This window comes from Hyperolius riggenbachi, chromosome 1 (assembly GCF_040937935.1).
Source record: "Hyperolius riggenbachi isolate aHypRig1 chromosome 1, aHypRig1.pri, whole genome shotgun sequence".
Classification (NCBI taxonomy): Eukaryota; Metazoa; Chordata; class Amphibia; order Anura; family Hyperoliidae; genus Hyperolius; species Hyperolius riggenbachi.
Genome location: NC_090646.1, coordinates 386,519,435 through 386,538,560, shown reverse-complemented (window position 1 = coordinate 386,538,560; position 19,126 = coordinate 386,519,435). Strand labels below are relative to the sequence as shown.

General features: G+C 45.5%; 1 protein-coding gene across 1 annotated transcript in view; it reads left to right on the top strand.

The window, feature by feature from the left end:
* HACD4 (3-hydroxyacyl-CoA dehydratase 4) overlaps positions 1–19,126 on the top strand; it is a 46,509-nt gene that overhangs the window by 15,935 nt on the left and 11,448 nt on the right. Inside the window, exons 4-7 of the mRNA XM_068234423.1 lie at positions 412–524; positions 4,567–4,673; positions 6,138–6,269; positions 9,923–10,011. Of these exons, the coding sequence (XP_068090524.1) occupies positions 412–524; positions 4,567–4,673; positions 6,138–6,269; positions 9,923–10,005 (435 nt within the window). The 3' untranslated portion in view covers positions 10,006–10,011. The remainder of the gene's footprint in view (positions 1–411; positions 525–4,566; positions 4,674–6,137; positions 6,270–9,922; positions 10,012–19,126) is intronic.

The following is a 19,126-nucleotide window of genomic DNA, read 5'->3' as shown; positions in this document are numbered from 1 at the left end:
ACTGGACATATGGGGCAGACATACTGGACATATGGGGCAGACATACTGGACACACGGGGAGACACACTGGACATATGGGGCAGACATGGGTTACACAGGAGCACACATCAGGACACATGGGGATACACGAGGACACCATTTGGACTAGAACATGTACAAGACGCTCCTGGAACATGGACGCACCAGGTTTAGTATGCATATTTTTTTCCCCTGGTTTTTGCCCTCTAAAGCTGGGTGCGTCTTATATTCCGGAGCGTCTTATATGGCGAAAAATACGGGTATCTGTTTGTTTGTTTTTATTTCAATTGATATTAGCTTTAAATGTCAAATGTTTGCAAATAAATCACATTGCTTGGGCTGAATATAGCCATCTTAAGCAGGTAGCATATTTACATTTCTATTGCTTTTCAGTTAACAGAGAGACTGGTCATTCTGTTTGTGGTCATCACCAGCCAAGAAGAAGTGCAGAGCAAGTGCATAGTATGCTTTCTCTTCTTCCTGTGGAATCTATGGGATGTCCTAAGGTAACATGATTGTGTATCCCAGTTTCGTAGTTACAGTTCCCTGCATGAGTCATGCTTGACATGAGATACATTGTGGGTTCCTCAGTGGTGTGGTCAGTGGAGCAGACCATATAAAAGATCAAGAACTGTCCATGTATAGTTTACCACATAAGACCACTACTGTGAAACGTATACAGAACAAGTAAATGCCCAAAACAGTCACATCTGGATGTGCAGACATATGCTTCATTGCTACAACTGCAGCCTTACATATAGTCAGAAGAATATCATCAGGAGCACAGCCATTGAGCAGGCAGCAGTTGCATGGCAATGTGGATGGGGAGTTTGAAAACACTTACCGGTAAATGATGGCTCCATGTGTGTGCTCTTAGGACAGTCCAATTGACATTGCTGTCAGTGTCTAGGATGTCACTACTACTGGTAAAGAAAAAAATTCTCCTAATAGGTCAGTTAGCACCACCCATGATGCAGAAGCTGGGATTAGCAAATTGCACCTTCTAGTAGCCTGCACGGTTAACCAGAAGCTGTTATATGTTAATTCATTTGCTTACCCATTTCAGGCTGTATTCTAATTGCCATGTTAGGAGAATTGGTTGCTTATCACTTGTCATTCAGCGGGCATATACTGTGTATATATAGGTATGTTCATTTTTGAAAAAGCAGAGACCTTTTTCTAAAAAAAAACAAAAACCGAATAGATAATTTAAATATTTAGGCTACATTTGCAGTGGTGTGTTGCAGCACAGCGGCTCTGTAACAAAGCTTGCCACACTGCAATTCACCACCTATACGATGTGCAGTGTGGGGGTGTGTTGCAGTATGGCGGTGTGTTGTAACACACTGCATGCGGTGCGTTACCGCAAAACACATGTATTAACAGTGACACTGAAGCATACTTTTCATTGACTGTATGCTTCATGGAGATTTTGGCACCAATCTACCATTGCATTGCTTTCTTGCTGTTACAAGGAACACAACAATCACTGTGAACCTAACCTAAGTAAAAAATTACTTTTAGGTTTTAGAATTTAAGTATGATATGCTTGAATTCGTAGGCCTCAGTTACTTTAACTGAGTTTAGTTAAGACTTGTTTTGCAGAGAGTCTCCCTTTAAGGAGCATTTCTAGAAGCACTGTGGAACAGGGTCCGGTGTCTCACCCAAGGCCAGAGTGCTTATCTGTCCACGATGTGCAGACTGCCAGGCATCTTTACTGTAAACATTGAGTGTTTTCATATTTCCTAAAGGTAAACAATAGCCAGGGAACATTTTCCCTCTTTTCTGGGTAATAAGGGAGGAAACGCCATATTTGGCTTGTCCCCTAGGAGCAGGCGCAGATAGGCTCATCCATCACATGCTATTATCAGCCAATTGCATGCCATGGGTACTAGATCATCCCTGCGGGAAGATGTCACATTTAACTCTTTGGAGGTTAGTATAAGAATAGTCAGCATGGGCTCCAGAGGGCACTGCTCTCTACTTCTGCTGACTTCCTTCTTGTAACTTTCGGTAACTGTATGCTGTATATATGCCTAAATGCAACTAGCATAGATGTAACAAAGAGAAAGCCGCCTGATCTAGTCACTAGGGAGAGATCATGTCTGCATGGAACGCATAAGATTCTACAGACCGTTTGCTTTGCCGAGGTAACGAAGACATAAGATTGCTGATGAACACATCTGTATATTTGTTTTACAAATAAACTCTTGAACTTTGACGACGTCTAAGAAGTTCTATCTCCTATGCTGTTTGCTGTGATGAGTGTCGAGTTATCACACTTCCTGTGATGTGGTGCCGAACGAAGGTGTAGTGTTGCTGCCAATAGCAACCAACAAATGTTTATTACATTAGGGAGCTTTCATGCTATATCCACTGCAGTGCAGAATAATTCAGCATGTCAACTCACTGCCCATATAATTATATAAGCCTGTTCACACTTCAGTTGTAACGGATTGCATTATTCTAACTTGCTGACTGTATACAGACTTCGAATTAAGGCGTATGGTATGATGGTTCTTTCCCCAATGCCACACACGTGCACCTGCTCTGAGGGTTCTCCACAGCCATGATGATGTACGGATTTGGGATTTCGAACGTGCCATCCCAAAAAATGCTGCTTTCTCCTAATTCTTTTTCTGCTCACGAAAGAGCCCTATGTGGAAACAGCCCATTAATTTTCAGTGGGCTATCAGTTCTACTCTGTTGTTCAAGTGCAGAAAAATGTGTGGCCCCAGATATAGCGGTAATGGCCCATAAAGTATTGAAAAGAAAAGCAAATATAGATGAACAAGTTTAGTATTCAGTACAACTGGCACCCCATATTTTGCAGTGTGATGAAAAAACTGCTTTTTGGCTGCCCTTCGTAACAGGGCTCCCAAAGGTACAGAGGCCCATATGCAATTAACTTTTTCTCCTAGGAGATACTTTTTCATCTTTGATTTATAACTTTTTAGCACTTTGCAATGGAAAAAGTACCAAAACACAGGTGAAAAAATACCAGCTCTTGCTAATGTTATCCTATGTGTGTGTTCACATTTTGTGAAAATCCCCCCCCCCCCCCCCCCCATAGCATTGCATTAGCAAGAGCTTTTAAAATCTCTGGCACTTAAAAAGCTCTAGTAGTGTGGACCCAGTACCGGGTCCCGTCACTTCCGCCGGACGGGACCAGTCTTCCGCATGCACAGGGGCTCCCTCTGGCTCTGTACGCATGCGCCTGCACAGTACGGAGGGAGCGCACTGCGCTTGCGTCGACTGGCCGAAATGACGGGACCCGGTACCGGCGGACAGAGGCAGTGGAGAAAGGCGGCGTGGGAGCGATCCAGGCTGATGGGGCTGGAGGAAGCCCCAGGTATGTATAATCTTTTTTCTTTTGTCTCTGGTTCTAACCTGAGGTGGGTTTTAAGAATGCTATTAGGACACAGGCTGATTCTGCATACTATCACCAGCCTCTGTGTCTGTACTGTTTACTCTTGTGCTGCCTGTCACCACCGCTCCCCACCCGCGTCCCTTCCCTCCAATCAGCTTACGGAGGCGGGGAGTGAAGGGACGCAGGCAGGGAGCGGTGGTGACAGGCAGACATAAGGTATACAGCCTGCTAGCTGCTAGCGGCGGTTTTATTATTTATGGGGGACAGCAGAGCGCAGGAGGGGCCGGGGGGGGGGGCACAGTACAGACACAGAGGCTGGTAATAGCATACAGAACCAGAGTCTGTGTCCTAATAGCATTCTTAAAACCCACCTCAGGTTCTCTTTAAGGTTTAATTGCTGGAGATTAGAAGTTAGATTTCAATTACTTACATCCAGAAAGGTTTCCAATAAGGAACATTACATACTGCAGCTAATTTACTATTGATATAGAAATAGAATAGCAGCTTTTACTGTGCAAAATTGGGGTGGCATATCACCATCATAAAATGAAGTTAAAAACAATACTGTAATGCAAGTACTGTATATAGCACAGTTGGTAGGGCCTAATTTTAATCACACGAGAATAAGTATACAAGTGCCCTCTTTAACAATATGCTATGGAAAAAGCACTTTGCAATGGAAAAAGTACCAAAACACAGGTGAAAAAATACCAGCTCTTGCTAATGTTATCCTATGTGTGTGTGTTCACATTGTAGCAGCACAATGGCGTAGTTGTTAGTGCTCTCACCTTGCAGCGCTGGGTCCCCGGTTCGAATCCCAGCCAGGGCACCATCTGCAAGGAGTTTGTATGTTCTCCCTGTGTCTGCATGGCTTTCCTCCGGGTACTCCGGTTTCCTCCCACATCCCAAAAACATACAGATAAGTTAATTGGCTCACCCCTAAATTGGCCCTAGACTACAGTACTTACACTACATAATACATACATAGACATATGATAATAGTAGGGATTAGATTGTGAGCTCCTTTGAGGGACAGTTAGTGACAAGACAATATATATACTGTACAGCGGTGCGTAAGATGTTGGTGCTTTATAAATACTAAATAATAATAATAATAAGTGAAAGTTTTTTTCACTAACTGATTCAGTGTGGAGTGTTATTATTTATTTCTTCTTCAGATATTCATACCAGCTGCTATCAGCAGTAGAAGTCGATTACCCAGAACTGACTTGGATAAGTCATACATTATGGATCCCTATTTATCCTTTGACACTGTTGGCAGAAGGTAAGTTCATTTTTCTGAGCTCTCCTCTAACTAGAAGTAACTGCTATTCAGTTTCTTTGAAATCCAGAAACAGTTAAGAGTATAAAGTATATGCAAACCGATCAGAATAATAGCCTTAAAGAGAATCTGTATTGTTAAAATCGCTCAAAAGTAAACATACCAGTGCGTTAGGGGACATCTCCTATTACCCTCTGTCACAATTTCACCGCTCCTCGCCGCATTAAAAGTGGTTAAAAACAGTTTTAAAAAGTTTGTTTGTAAACAAACAAAATGGCCACCAAAACAGGAAGTAGGTTGATGTACAGTATGTCCACACATAGAAAATACATCCATCCACAAGCAGGCTGTATACAGCCTTCCTTTTGAATCTCAAGAGATCATTTGTGTGTTTCTTTCCCCCATGCACTGAAGTTTCAGGCTGCTCTTTTCTTCCTGCAAACAGCTTTGCCCTTGTTTGTAATTCCTCAGTATGTGAAAGCCCAGCCAGCTCAGAGGACGATTTATCCAGCTTGTAAAAGATAAGAGAGAGAAGAGAGACGCTGCTCTAATCCTAAATAACACACAGGCAGTCTGCATAAAGGGGAGTTCATAGCAGAACCACAACACTGAAGAACTTGGCAGCCTTCCAGACACAGGCCGACAAGTCTGACAGGGGAAAGATGCATTGATTTATTACAGAGACTGTGTTAGTAGAAAGTGCTGCAGTAAGCCAGAACACATTAGAATAGCTTTTGGAACTTGTAGAATGATAAAAAACAGGATGCAATTTTTGTTACGGAGTCTCTTTAAAGCAGGGATGTCACACCGGTCCTTCGAGGGCTGAGGTCTTCACACATTATTGACATCTCAAATTAATTAATGAGTCTGAATCAGGAATGGTGTCATCCATCAGGTATAACAGGGGTCCCCAACCTTTTCCGGCCCGGGGACCACTAGTGGACAGTGTCGTGCGCCCAACTGCCAGTGGACAGTCCCGCAGCCCAACTGCCAACGTCCCACGGACCACAGGTGTGGCTCCCCTGCGGTAGAACACATTCCTCCCTTTCTTAGTCCATCCTAAACACTGGCATGGATTTGGCCCTCCAGGCCTGGAGTTCCACACCTGTGCCTTAAAGGGATGTATTTCACCAAAGCTAACCAGCCAATGGATGTCAATTTTGACACTAACACACATTAAGTAAATCTGGCTTGAGGGATAATATTTGTAAAACTAAACCTGGCCAAATACAGAGTTTCTATTATCTGAATGCAGTACTATCAACTGTTAAAGATTAGATAATTTGGGATGAAAATATCCAGTGTGATGGATTACTGAAAAGACCAATTCTTACACAAACAAAAATGTGATATAACTAGTGTGATGAAATGGTGACTATTTCTCAGTGTATGTCCGCTCTGCAATGTGTGTACAGTACAAGTGATATGAGTAACGCTAAAGAGATGTGCATTTCTTTCTTCTTGCAGTGTACACAGTCTATGAGTCACTCCCTCATTTTGAATCCCTTGGCACCTTTTCTTACAAGATAGTTTTACCATTTTCACTATCCATCTATTTTCCATATATTTTAAAAGCATACCTGGCCTTTCTACCTGCAGGTAAGTCACTCAGGCTAATATGTGTGAATGTTAATTTTGTGATATGCAAAAATGACGTAAAGCAGTAACAGACTAACATGGAATTCTGCCTCCTGTTACATGTAAACTGATTTTATACGAGTTTGCTTTTAGAAGCACTGGCTCAGACGTTGACAAAATCTCCAGGCAGTGTGTTTAGCATCTCCTGAAAAACGCTGCTGTGACAGGAGCATATACAGCTGCCCTGGCACTTTACCTGTATTAGCATTCTGGCCTTTAACCACCCTGGCGTTCTATTGATTTCGCCAGGGTGGCTGTGCAGCAGTATTTTTTGGATTTGTTTGTATTTTTAAATCATGTAGCTGCCGCATCCCTCCGATTGCCGCCGCCGCGCTTGCCCATAAGGAAATCCCGTTCTGAACGGGATTTCCTTTAGGGCTTCCCCCGTCGCCATGGCAACGAACAAAATGACGTAATTGATGTTGTGACGTCAGAGGGAATCCCGATCCACCCCTCAGCGCTGCCTGGCACTGATTGGCCAGACTGCGCAAGGTCTGGGGGAGGGGGGGGGCCGTTACGTGGCGGATCGGCAGTGATCGTCCCCAACACGCAGCATGCACGTGTTTAAATAAAATAAATATATCAAAATCGGCCCAGCGGGGCCTGAGCGGCGCCCTCCAGCGGTCATGGACGAGCTGAGCTCGTCATTACGGCCAAGGAGGTAAAGTTGTATGATGGCAAGCTAGAAGTAGTATGCTAAGTGATTCCCCAGTTTAACATTACATATCAGCTTTCATTGCTTCATCCTTGCTAACTTGATATTAAGGGTAAAAGAGTACAGCATAAAGAAAAATGTTCCGGACCAAAATCATAGTTCCCAACTATCCTTCTTTAAAGTGTACCAGAGCTGGACTAAAGTAAATGGACCTGGGCCTTCCTCCAGCCCCATGCACACGGATCGCTCCCATGCCCCTGTCCTCAAGTCTTCTCAGTCTTCTGTACCCAGTTATTCCTTCAGTCGCGGCCAAGTCTGCGCAAGAGAAGTGCACCCTCTATGTATCTCCCCGCTGGCTGCTGGAGAGATACGTAAATAGCGCACTTCACTTGCGTCAGATTGGCCGTGACTGGAGGAAGTAACGGGAACCGGTACAGAAGATGGAGAAGACTGAGGACAGCAGCGTGGGAGCGATCTGTGCGTATGGGGCTGGAGGAAGCCGCAGATATGTATAAAACGTTTAATTTAGTCCAGCTCTCTTTAAGAACCAAATCAATCTGTCCCGCTTTCAAGACTGATGTACAGCTCTATGTAAATTTCTTTTTCAAAAGGTGTTTAGCTGACCTTATTCCCATCAATTAAATTGATATGGTATATTTCTTATTTTCAAATGTTAAATTGAACAAAAACTAATGATAATAGAATTGGCCAGTGTGGTTTGAATGATAAACTATATCTATCGATTCTGAATTTCTTTCTGATATGCATGACAAGGGGTGTAGTTGGGGGCGTGGTTATAGGTGTGCTTAACCTCTCGAGGACTAGAGGTTTATACCTCCCTAGTGACCAGGCGATTTGTTTACAATTCAGCACTTCACGACTTTAATGGTTTATTGTCCGGCCATACAACTTAGCACCTAAATGAATTTTACTCCCTTTTCTTCTCACAAACAGGGCTCTTTTGGTGGTCTCTAATGCTGCATTTTTTTTTATTATTAACCATTTCAGCAAGCGGGTATTTTTCATGGACGAGAGGAATTTTCACCTACCAGCACTCCTCCCATTCATTCCCCAATAACTTTATCACTACTTATCACAATGAAATGATCTATACTTTGTTTTTTCCGCCACCAATTAGGCTTTCTTTGGGTGGTACATTATGCTAAGAATTATTTTATTTTAAATGCAATTTTATGGGAATAAGAAAAAAAAATATTTTTCAGTTTTCAGCCATTATAGTTTTAAAATAATTCATGCTACCATAATTAAAATCCACACATTTTATTTGGCCATTTGTCCCGGTTATTGCAACGTTAAAATGATTTCCCTAGTACAATGTATGGTGGCAATATTTTATTTGGAAATAAAGGTCCATTTTTTCAGTTTTACATCCATCACTCATTTTAAGCCCATTATTTAATAATTATATGCCCTCTTGTCATAGATATTATTTTTTCCCCCCCTTGAATTCAGTAGGAGTGTTTTACTATTTGGCCACAAGCTGTCCCTGCTGAGCAAAAAAACCTATTAGCGTACTATGTACGCTAATAGGATACAATGTATCACTACATTGTAACTAGGGGAAGTGACGTAAGCTTCCATCAGAAGCCTCCGATCACAGTGGCGGCAGGGAGTTTATGAATGGAAACGTTTCCATTCATAAGTTTAACGATTGGCGGCGGAAATCAGCGGCGGGAGATAGCGCGGCGGCTGAATGTAAAGAATAAACACAAAAACAGTGTTTACTCTCAGCGGACATGCTCGGATTGGAACAGGGGACTTTGCCCCCTGCGGCCAATCCCCCTGCAAACAGCAGCAGCGTGATCGCGGCCATCTGCCTGCAGACCCCCCCCCCCCCCCCAAACTCCAGGGACTTGACTAGCGCGTCCCTGCGGCTCTAGCTGCTGCTGCTGACGTGAAGCTCACGTCCGCGCGGCTGAAATGGTTAATAAAATACCTTATTAAAGCCAATGGGTAACAGTTTAAAAATAAAAAGTCAGATACTCACCTAAGGAGAGGGAAGGCTCGATCCTAGTGAGCCTTCCCTCTCCTCTCCCGGTGCGCTCGGTGCTGCGCTGACTCCCCCGTACGCGTCCGCACGGACTTCGGAGGTCTTCGGGAGCACTCGGGCTCCAGAAGACGGGCCGCTCCATACTACGCACGTGTGTATGCGTCAGAGGGCGCTCGCGCATGCGTACTATGGGGCGGCCCGTCCTCCGGAGCCCGAGTGCTCCAGAAACCTCCCTTCGGTGGCGGAAGTGGCAGTATTTGACCGAACTGGTCGAATACTGCTACTCGGGATCCTGCGCGGGACCGGGCACTGTGAGAGGAGAGGGAAGGCTCATTAGGACCGAGCTTTCCCTCTCCTTAGGTGAATATCTGACTTTTATTTTTTAAACTGGTACACATTCATTTAAAAAAAAAAAATCCAATTTTTTAAATTTCCCTCCCTCAACCCCTATATTGCCCCTAGACTTCGTGACAAACGCCACATAATTCATACATAGACATATGTCTATGGCAGGGATTAGATTGTGAGCGCTTATGTGGGACAGTTAAGCAACAATGCTGTCCCCTGTACAGCGCTGCGGGTGATCGCAGCGCTATATAAATGATTTTCCTCCTGCATATGTAAAAATCACTAGTGCCAGGTCTGTTTACTAAGGAGCGCTCCACTCCACTCTGCGGGCTGCCATCCAGCATTAGGCAGTCGAAGAGTGGTTAAAGAGCACCTCTTTCTTATTTCAAAAAAGTTGAGAGATGTCAAAATGCATGCTGAGGGTAAAACGATTTCTGTGAAAAGATGCACAATTGTAAATGGGCTGTTGTCAATAATGTTGCAAAATACCATTTTGTATCTTATTATATTCAGGTAGAATCCATAAACAGCACATAAAAATTCCATATGTAACATGTATTTACAATACCCAAAAGCTAAGATTGCAATGTCATCATTTAGGTATGTTGTGCACATGCAGCCACTTCCTTTCTGAAAGAAAATCAAATCTCAAAGCACACAATGGAAAAATGAAAATGAAGTGATGTAAGGTAAGAAGTTAGTGTACAAAAATCCATACAGTAAGGCCCGGTTCACACTTGCGGTTGTTTGCCAAACGGACCGGATGACCTGACCGGATCCGGACCGGATCGGAACCGTACGGTTCTGATCCGGATCCGATCCGGATCCGGTCAGGTTGCATCAGGTGTCCATCAGGATGCGATCCGGATCCGTTTGGCAAAAAAACGTTAAAAACAAAAAAAAAGTTGGGGGTCTGGGAGGTCAGCAGAAGGGGGACCTGTGGAATCAGGCCCTCTGCTGTTTAGCACTCACCTCCACCTGCGACATGCTGCCAACATCTCCGGATCCGGATCCAGCTGTGCTGCTCCACTCCAAAATGCTTGCCCATGTGTCCCCATCCAATATCGCCGCAACAATCCCCATAGGAAGTGGGGTAGAACATCCGGATTTCTCAGCCTGTGTGTTGTGCGCTCTCCGGTTCCCATTGGTTTGTATTGGCCGGATGGTGCAGTCCGGCTCCGCCCCGGATACGGCTGCCGGAGGAGCCGGATGAAAAAATAGCGCATGTTGGAACGGAGGCCGGAGTCCGGATCCGGCCCGGATCCGGTCCGGCTCCGGTTCGGCAGAACGGACGCATGTGAACGGACGCATAGGCTTTCATTGCTATGCCGTGCGTCCGTTCCGTCCGTTCTGCAAGCGGTGCGGCTCCGGCACGGCGATTCTGGAGGGCCACCGCAAGTGTGAACCGGGCCTTATCTAACTATCTTGTTCCCATCCAGGATGTCTTCTGAAACAAAATTGAAATACTTTTTCACAAATGTTCCACTGTTAGCCCAATGTTTTGTAGCTGCATGTTTCTGTTGTCCCTCAGCCGGCATATGCAGTCAAAACCTGCTATTGAAAGAAATAATTCTGCCAATCACATCATGCAAACCACTGCCACAGGGAAATCTTTTACAAAAAACCACGGAGACCAAAAGACTGCTGCTGCTCTGAATGAAATATGATGTAGTCACTAGGATGGACAGGCATGAGGCCACCTGACACTTACCTGCTTCAATGTCCGCCACCGTCTCTACTGGATGGTGTTTTAACTAAAGAATGAAACCATATATCCAGGCACATCGCCTCTAGTTAGGACATTAAATAAGTTATTAAAGGGAACCTAAACTGAGAAGGATATGGATTTTTCCTATTAAAATAATACCAGTTGCCTGACTCTCCTGCTGATCCTGTGTCTCTAATACATTTAGCCACAGCCCCTCAACAAGTATGCAGATCAGGTGCTCTGACGGAAGTCAGACTGGATTAGCTGCATGCCTGTTTCAGGTGTGAGATCCAGATACTACTGCAGCAAACTGGTCAGCAGGAGAGTCAGGCAACTGGTATTGTTTAAAAGGAAACATCCATATCCCTCTCAGTTTAGGTTCCGTTTAAGGAAATGGAGGTTGCTGAAGGGGATGTGGCCAGAAAATTAGCAAAAATCAGTAACCCTTCGCACACTCGCATGCACATGTTCAAACAAATGCATTCACAGATTCACTCATCCAGGCAACACTGTTATCCCTACAGCTAAGTTAAAAGTCGGGGCCTTAGTTCACAGAAGAATGTATTCTTATGCTTAGTCACCTATACTGCGCAGAATTACCCAGGTAAACGTAGGTGTCCTAACTCTGGCCCTGTAACATGCATAGTGCAGACATGCGAACATTCATTTCATCAAACCTATCAAGGGATTAGGAGCACACATCCTGACATCCTCTCTTGGGACAGATAGTGCATCTTACCAATCGCACAAGGGAGCTATCATAATGTAATCATGCGCACCATGCATATACACCAAAAAACAGCATGCACACAGCTTATGCTGGTGTATGTGCATGGTGCACATGGATACATTACATAAGCTCCCTTGTGCGATTGGTAAGATGCACTATCTGTCCCAAGAGAGGACGTCAGGATGTGTGCTCCTAATCCCTAGATAGGTTTGGTGCAATGAATGTTCACATGTCTGCACTATGCATATTACATGGCCAGAGTTAGGACACCTATGTTTACCTGGGCACTTCTGCGCAGTATAGGTGACTAAGCATAAGAATGCATTCTTCTGTGAACTTAGACCCCGGCTTTTAACTTAGCTGTAGGGATAACAGTGTTGCCTGGATGAGTGAATCTGTGAATGCATTTAAAGGCAACCTTAACTGAGAGTGATATGGATGTTTCCTGTTAAACAATACCAGTTGCCTGGCAGTCCTGCTGATCTCTGTGGCTGCAATAGTGGCTGAATCACACCCTGAAACAAGCATGCAGCCAATCCAGTCTGACTTCAGTCAGAGCACCTGATCTGCATGCTTATTCAGGGGTTGTGGCTAAATGTATTAGAGACACAGGATCAGCAGGCGATTCAGGCAACTGGTATTATTTTAAAAGGAACAATCCACATCCTTCTCAGTTTAGGTTCCCTTTAAAGTGACTCAGAGCTCTAAAAAGAAACAAAATTGGTACTCACCTGGGGCTTTCTGCAGCCCACCGTAGTTCGGGAGGTCCCCCGGCGTGGTCCTGGCTCCTCTCCCTGTCCCTCCGCCGCATACTGCACCACCGACACCCGGGCCGGCTGTACTGTGACGCGCAGCAGCCGGCATAATGACGAAGAGCGTCCACGTTCAGGAAGTGGGAGCCCGACACCCAGCAGGGCAGGGCCGAGGCTGGAGAGGCTCCAGCCTCAGGGCGCAGTGTAGGAGGGGACGCACAATTCATTCAGCTGTCATTCCCAATTGTGTTTGAAGCAGAAAGAAATAGGAAAAGGGGATACATGGCAGTGACTGCAAGTCAGATAACTAGAGATTAAGGTATTGGGGAGGTTGGGGGCCCTGGGGCTTCTTAGTCTAGTAGCAATCAGTGTGTGACGGCTAGGGCAGAGGGATGGAGGGGCGCACTTTGGTGTCTCAGCCTTGGGTGCTGAAGGACCTTGTCCCAGCTCTGACACCCAGCGTGGGTGTCCTCGGTGCGGTAAGCGGCGGAGGGTCCGGGAGAGGAGCCAGGACCACACCGGGGACCTCCCGACCTACGGTGGGCTGCAAAAAGCCCCAGGTCAGTACCAATTTTGTTTCTTTTTAGAGGTCAGAGTCCCTTTAACTGAAGAATGGGCTAAAATTCATTTGGAAACAATTCACAATTTGTATGAATCAATACCTCGGAGAATTGAGGCTGTAATTGCCGCAAAAGGTGGACCTACACCATATTAAAATATATTTTGTTGATTTTCAAGGTGTTTCCATTATTTCGTCCAACCCCTGTATATTAGTTTTTGGTGTTGGCTGCCTTTTCCGTTTACCAAAACAGATTTTTCATATTAGGCTAGGCTAGCCTTAGGCTTATAGGGAAATATAAAATAATCTGGAGTAACCACCCTATTTTACTGCCAAGTTAACCACTTGAGGACCTAGGGCTTTCTACCCCTTAAAGAGGCACTTAAGCCAAACTTTTTTTTCAAAAGGGACACTGTGAACAATAGAGGAGGCTGATAAGACACTTACTGCAGTGTTTGTTTGCTTATGCAGTCCTCCGTGTCCCAGTAATCCTCCCTGACAGCCAGCCCTGTCGGCGCCTGACGGCGAATGACCCAGGATGATAAACACATTAATCATCCCTCCCTCGCTGGGTCCTACTGCCGCCGGCGCCGCTGCCTATACTGCGCTGTGGTAGTTCCTCATTCTGAGAAACGTGCGCGCGTGTGCACGGGGCGGGCACGCGTGTGCACGGGGCGGGGGCGCGCGTGTGCACGGGGCGGGCGTGATTTGCATAGAATAGAATCGTGCACTGTATAAATATATTGTCCAGCACTGGAGTGTGTGCGCATGCCCCGCCTATGTCTCGGAAGCGCTGTGTGGAAACTATGCTTGTGCACTGATTCAGACAAGGCAGTGCACGAGCGAGCGCATGAAGAGGCATGGCGTGAATAAGCGCTGGCTGACCCGGAAATAGTACCGGGCACCAGCGCCATTTTGAATAAATTATAAATGTTAGAGCTGCCGATAACAGCGTAAATACCGGCTCCACAGCGGCGCAACATAGGCGGAATTGAAGAGCACACAAACAGGAATAAGGTAATACTTTGATATTTAAAATCAATTTTGGCTTAAGGTTCGCTTTAAGGACCGGCCACTTTTTTTCCATTCAGACCACTGCAGCTTTCACGGTTTATTGCTCGCTCATACAACCTACCACCTAAATGAATTTTGGCTCCTTTTCTTCTCACTAATAAAGCTTTCTTTTGGTGCTATTTGATTGCTGATGCGATTTTTACTTTTTATTATATTCATCAAAATAGACATGAATTTTGGCAAAAAATGATTTTTTTTTTAACTTTCTGTGCTGACATTTTTCAAATAAAGTAAAATTTCTGTATACATGCAGCGCGAAAAATGTGGACAAACATGTTTTTGATAAAAAAAAAACCCCATTCAGCCTATATTTATTGATTTGGGTAAAAGTTATAGCGTTTACAAACTATGGTGCAAAAAGTGAATTTTCCCATTTTCCAGCATCTCTGCCTTTTCTGACCACCTGTCATGTTTCATGAGGGGCTAGAATTCCAGGATAGTATAAATACCACCCAAATGACCCCATTTTGGAAAGAAGACATCCCAAAGTATTCACTGAGAGGCATAGTGAGTTCATAGAAGATATTATTTTTTGTCACAAGTAAGCGGAAAATGACACTTTGTGACAAAAAAAAAAAAAGTTTCCATTTCTTCTAACTTGCGACAAAAAAAAATGAAACCTACCACGGACTCACTATGCTCCTCTCTGAATACCTTGAAGTGTCTACTTTCCAAAATGGGGTCATTTGTGGGGTGTGTTTACTGTCCTGACATTTTGGGGGGTGCTAAATTGTAAGCACCCCTGTAAAGCCTAAAGGTGCTCATTGGACTTTGGGCCCCTTAGCGCAGTTAGGCTGCAAAAAAGTGCCACACATGTGGTATTGCCGTACTCAGGAGAAGTAGTATAATGTGTTTTGGGGTGTATTTTTACACATACCCATGCTGGGTGGGAGAAATATCTCTGCAAATGACAATTGTTTGATTTTTTTTTACACACAATTGTCCATTTACAGAGAGATTTCTCCCACCCAGCATGGGTATGTGTAAAAATACACCCCAAAACACATTGTACTACTTCTCCTGAGTACGGCGATACCACGTGTGGCACTTTTTTGCACCCTAACTGCGCTAAGGGGCCCAAAGTCCAATGAGTACCTTAAGGATTTCACAGGTCATTTTGAGAAATTTCGTTTCAAGACTACTCCTCACGGTTTAGGGCCCCTAAAATGTCAGGACAGTGCAGGAACCCCACAAATGACCCCATTTTAGATGGAAGACACCCCAAGGTATTCCGTTAGGAGTATGGTGAGTTCATAGAAGATTTTATTTTTTGTCACAAGTTAGCGGAAAATGACACTTTGTGAAAAAAAAACAATAAAAATCAATTTCCGCTAACTTGTGACAAAAAATAAAATCTTCTATGAACTCACCGTACTACTAACAGAATACCTTGGGGTGTCTTCTTTCTAAAATGGAGTCATTTGTGGGGTTCCTATACTGTCCTGGCATTTTAGGGGCCCTAAACCGTGAGGAGTAGTCTTGAAACGAAATTTCTCAAAATGACCTGTGAAATCCTAAAGGTACTCATTGGACTTTGGGCCCCTTAGCGCAGTTAGGGTGCAAAAAAGTGCCACACATGTGGTATCGCCGTACTCGGGAGAAGTAGTACAATGTGTTTTGGGGTGTATTTTTACACATACCCATGCTGGGTGGGAGAAATAACTCTGTAAATGGACAATTGTGTGTAAAGAAAATCAAAAGATTGTCATTTACAGAGGTATTTCTCCCACCCAGCATGGGTATGTGTAAAAATACACCCCAAAACACATTATACTACTTCTCCTGAGTACGGCGGTACCACATGTGTGACACTTTTTTGCAGCCTAGGTGCGCTAAGGGGCCCAACGTCCTGTTCACAGGTCATTTTGAGGCATTTGTTTTCTAGACTACTCCTCACGGTTTAGGGCCCCTAAAATGCCAGGGCAGTATAGGAACCCCACAAGTGACCCCATTTTACAAAGAAGACACCCCAAGGTATTCCGTTAGGTGTATGGCGAGTTCATAGAAGATTTTATTTTTTGTCACAAGTTAGTGAAAAATGACACTTTGTGAAAAAAAAAAACAATAAAAATAAATTTCCTCTAACTTTTGACAAAAAATAAAATCTATGAACTTGTCATACACCTAACAGAATACCTTGGGGTGTCTTTTTTCTAAAATGGGGTCACTTGTGGGGTTCCTATACCGCCCTGGAATTTTACGGGCCTAAAACCGTGAGTAGTCTGGAAACCAAATGTCTCAAAATGACTGTTCAGGGGTATAAGCATCTGCAAATTTTGATGACAGGTGGTCTATGAGGGGGCGAATTTTGTGGAACCGGTCATAAGCAGGGTGGCCTTTTAGATGACAGGTTGTATTGGGCCTGATCTGATGGATAGGAGTGCTAGGGGGTGACAGGAGGTGATTGATGGGTGTCGCAGGGGGTGGTTAGAGGGGAAAATAGATGCAATCAATGCACTGGGGAGGTGATCGGAAGGGGGTCTGAGGGGGATCTGAGGGTTTGGCCGAGTGATCAGGAGCCCACACGGGGCAAATTAGGGCCTGATCTGATGGGTAGGTGTGCTAGGGGGTGACAGGAGGTGATTGATGGGTGTCTCAAGGTGTGATTAGAGGGGGGAATAGATGCAAGCAATGCACTGGCGAGGTGATCAGGGCTGGGCCTGAGGGCGTTCTAAGGGTGTGGGCGGGTGATTGAGTGCCCTAGGGGCAGATAGGTGTCTAATCTGATAGGTAGCAGTGACAGGGGGTGATTGATGGGTAATTAGTGGGTGTTTAGGGTAGAGAAGAGATGTAAACACTGCACTTGGGAGGTGATCGGACGTCGGATCTGCGGGCGATCTATTGGTGTGGGTGGGTGATCAGATTGCCCGCTAGGGGCAGGTTAGGGGCTGATTGATGGGTGGCAGTGACAGGGGGTGATTGATGGGTGATTGATAGGTGATTGACAGGTAATCAGTGGGTTATTACAGGGAAGAAGAGATGTAAATATTGCACTGGCAAATTGATAAGGGGGGGTCTGAGGGCAATCTGAGCGTGTAGGCGGGTGATTGGGTGCCCGCAAGGGGCATATTAGGGTCTGATCTGATGGGTAACAGTGACAGGTGGTGAATGGGGGGTGATTGATGGGTAATTAGTGGGTGTTTAGAGGAGAGAATAGATGTAAACACTGCGCTTGGGTGGTGATCTGATGTCGGATCTGCGGGCGATCTATTAGTGTGGGTGGGTGATCAGATTGCCCGCAAGGGGCAGGTTAGGGGCTGATTGATGGGTGGCAGTGACAGGGGGTGATTGATGGGTGGCAGTGACAGGGGGTGATTGATGGGTGATTGACAGGTGATCAGTGGGTTATTACAGGGAAGAACAGATGTAAGTAATGCGCTGGCGAATTGATAAGGGGGGGTCTGAGGGCAATCTGAGTGTGTGGGTGGGTGATTGGGTGCCCGCAAGGGGCAGATTAGGGTCTAATCTGATGGGTAACAGTGACAGGTGGTGATAGGGGGTGATTGATGGGTGATTTATGGGTAATTAGTGGGTGTTTAGGGTAGAGAATAGATGTAAACACTGCACTTGGGAGGTGATCTGACGTCGGATCTGTGGGCAATCTATTGGAGTGGGTGATCAGATTGCCCGCAAGGGGCAGGTTAGGGGCTGATTGATGGGTGGCAGTGACAGGGGGTGATTGATGGGTGATTGACGGGTGATTGACAGGTGATCAGGGGGATAGATGCATACAGTACACAGAGGGGGGGGGGGGGGGGGTCTGGGGAGAATCTGAGGGGTGGGGGGTAATCAGGAGGGGGCAGGGGGAGGGATAAAAAAAATAGCGTTGACAGATAGTGACAGGGAGTGATTGATGGGTGATTAGGGGGGTGATTGGGTGCAAACAGGGGTCTGGGGGGTGGGCAGGGGGGGTCCTGAGGGGTGCTGTGGGCGATCTGGGGCGGGGGGGGGAAATCAGTGTGCTTGGGTGCAGACTAGGGTGGCTGCAGCCTGCCCTGGTGGTCCCTCGGACACTGGGACCACCAGGGCAGGAGGCAGCCTGTATAATACACTTTGTAAAGATTACAAAGTGTATTATACACTTTGTATGCGGCGATCGCGGTGTTAACATCCCGCCGGCGCTTCCGTATGGCCGGCGGGATGTTGCGGCGGGTGAGCGGCGACAGGCGGAGGATCGCGTCGCGGATGACGCGATCGCTCCGCCCATGCCCCTACAAGGACCGCCGCCATTTGTCTATACGGCGGTCCTTGCGGGGTGCACTTCCCGGCCGCCATTTGTCAATACGGCGGTCGGGAAGTGGTTAATTAAGCCAAAACAGCATTCTCAATAATCTTTATTGTGAAGATACTGTTGTTAAGATTAATTTGGAATGAAAGTCAGACCAAGAGTCCAATGTCTGCATTATTTTATTGAAAGATCGATCTATCAAGATCACACAGCATCAGACCAGTTTCTGTCAGGTGACAAACTAGCAGAGCAAATGGTTCAATCTCTTACACAAAATTATTTCCAATTAAGGATAGGCTGACCTTGTGTCCAATTTCAGATAAACTTGCAATAACAATTTTCGGACAATGGCTGGAGATAAGGCAAGAGAAAACTTATCTCCACACAAAGAGAGGTATTTTCAGTGTTAATTCACTAAAGAAGCTTGCCTTATTAAGGTGCAGAGTTCAGTTTTCCCACTGAGAGTTATCTTATCACACCACATCTGTAGTTATTTTCACATGCGTGAGGGGAGGAACACAGGCAGGATGTAGCTCCACCCAGGCCCGGATTTACATCCCAGGAGTCTATAGGCACAGATGTCCTGGCACCTTAGACTTCACCCTCCATGAACCTACAAACCCCCACCTAACTGCACCACAAGTATGCTGGCTGGTCCAGCTGTCACTTCCCCCTGAGTTCCCTTGCCCATCATAGGTACTGTAGCTACAGGTGCCCCTTAGTATTAGGTAGCCATAGTGTAACGATCGGTGT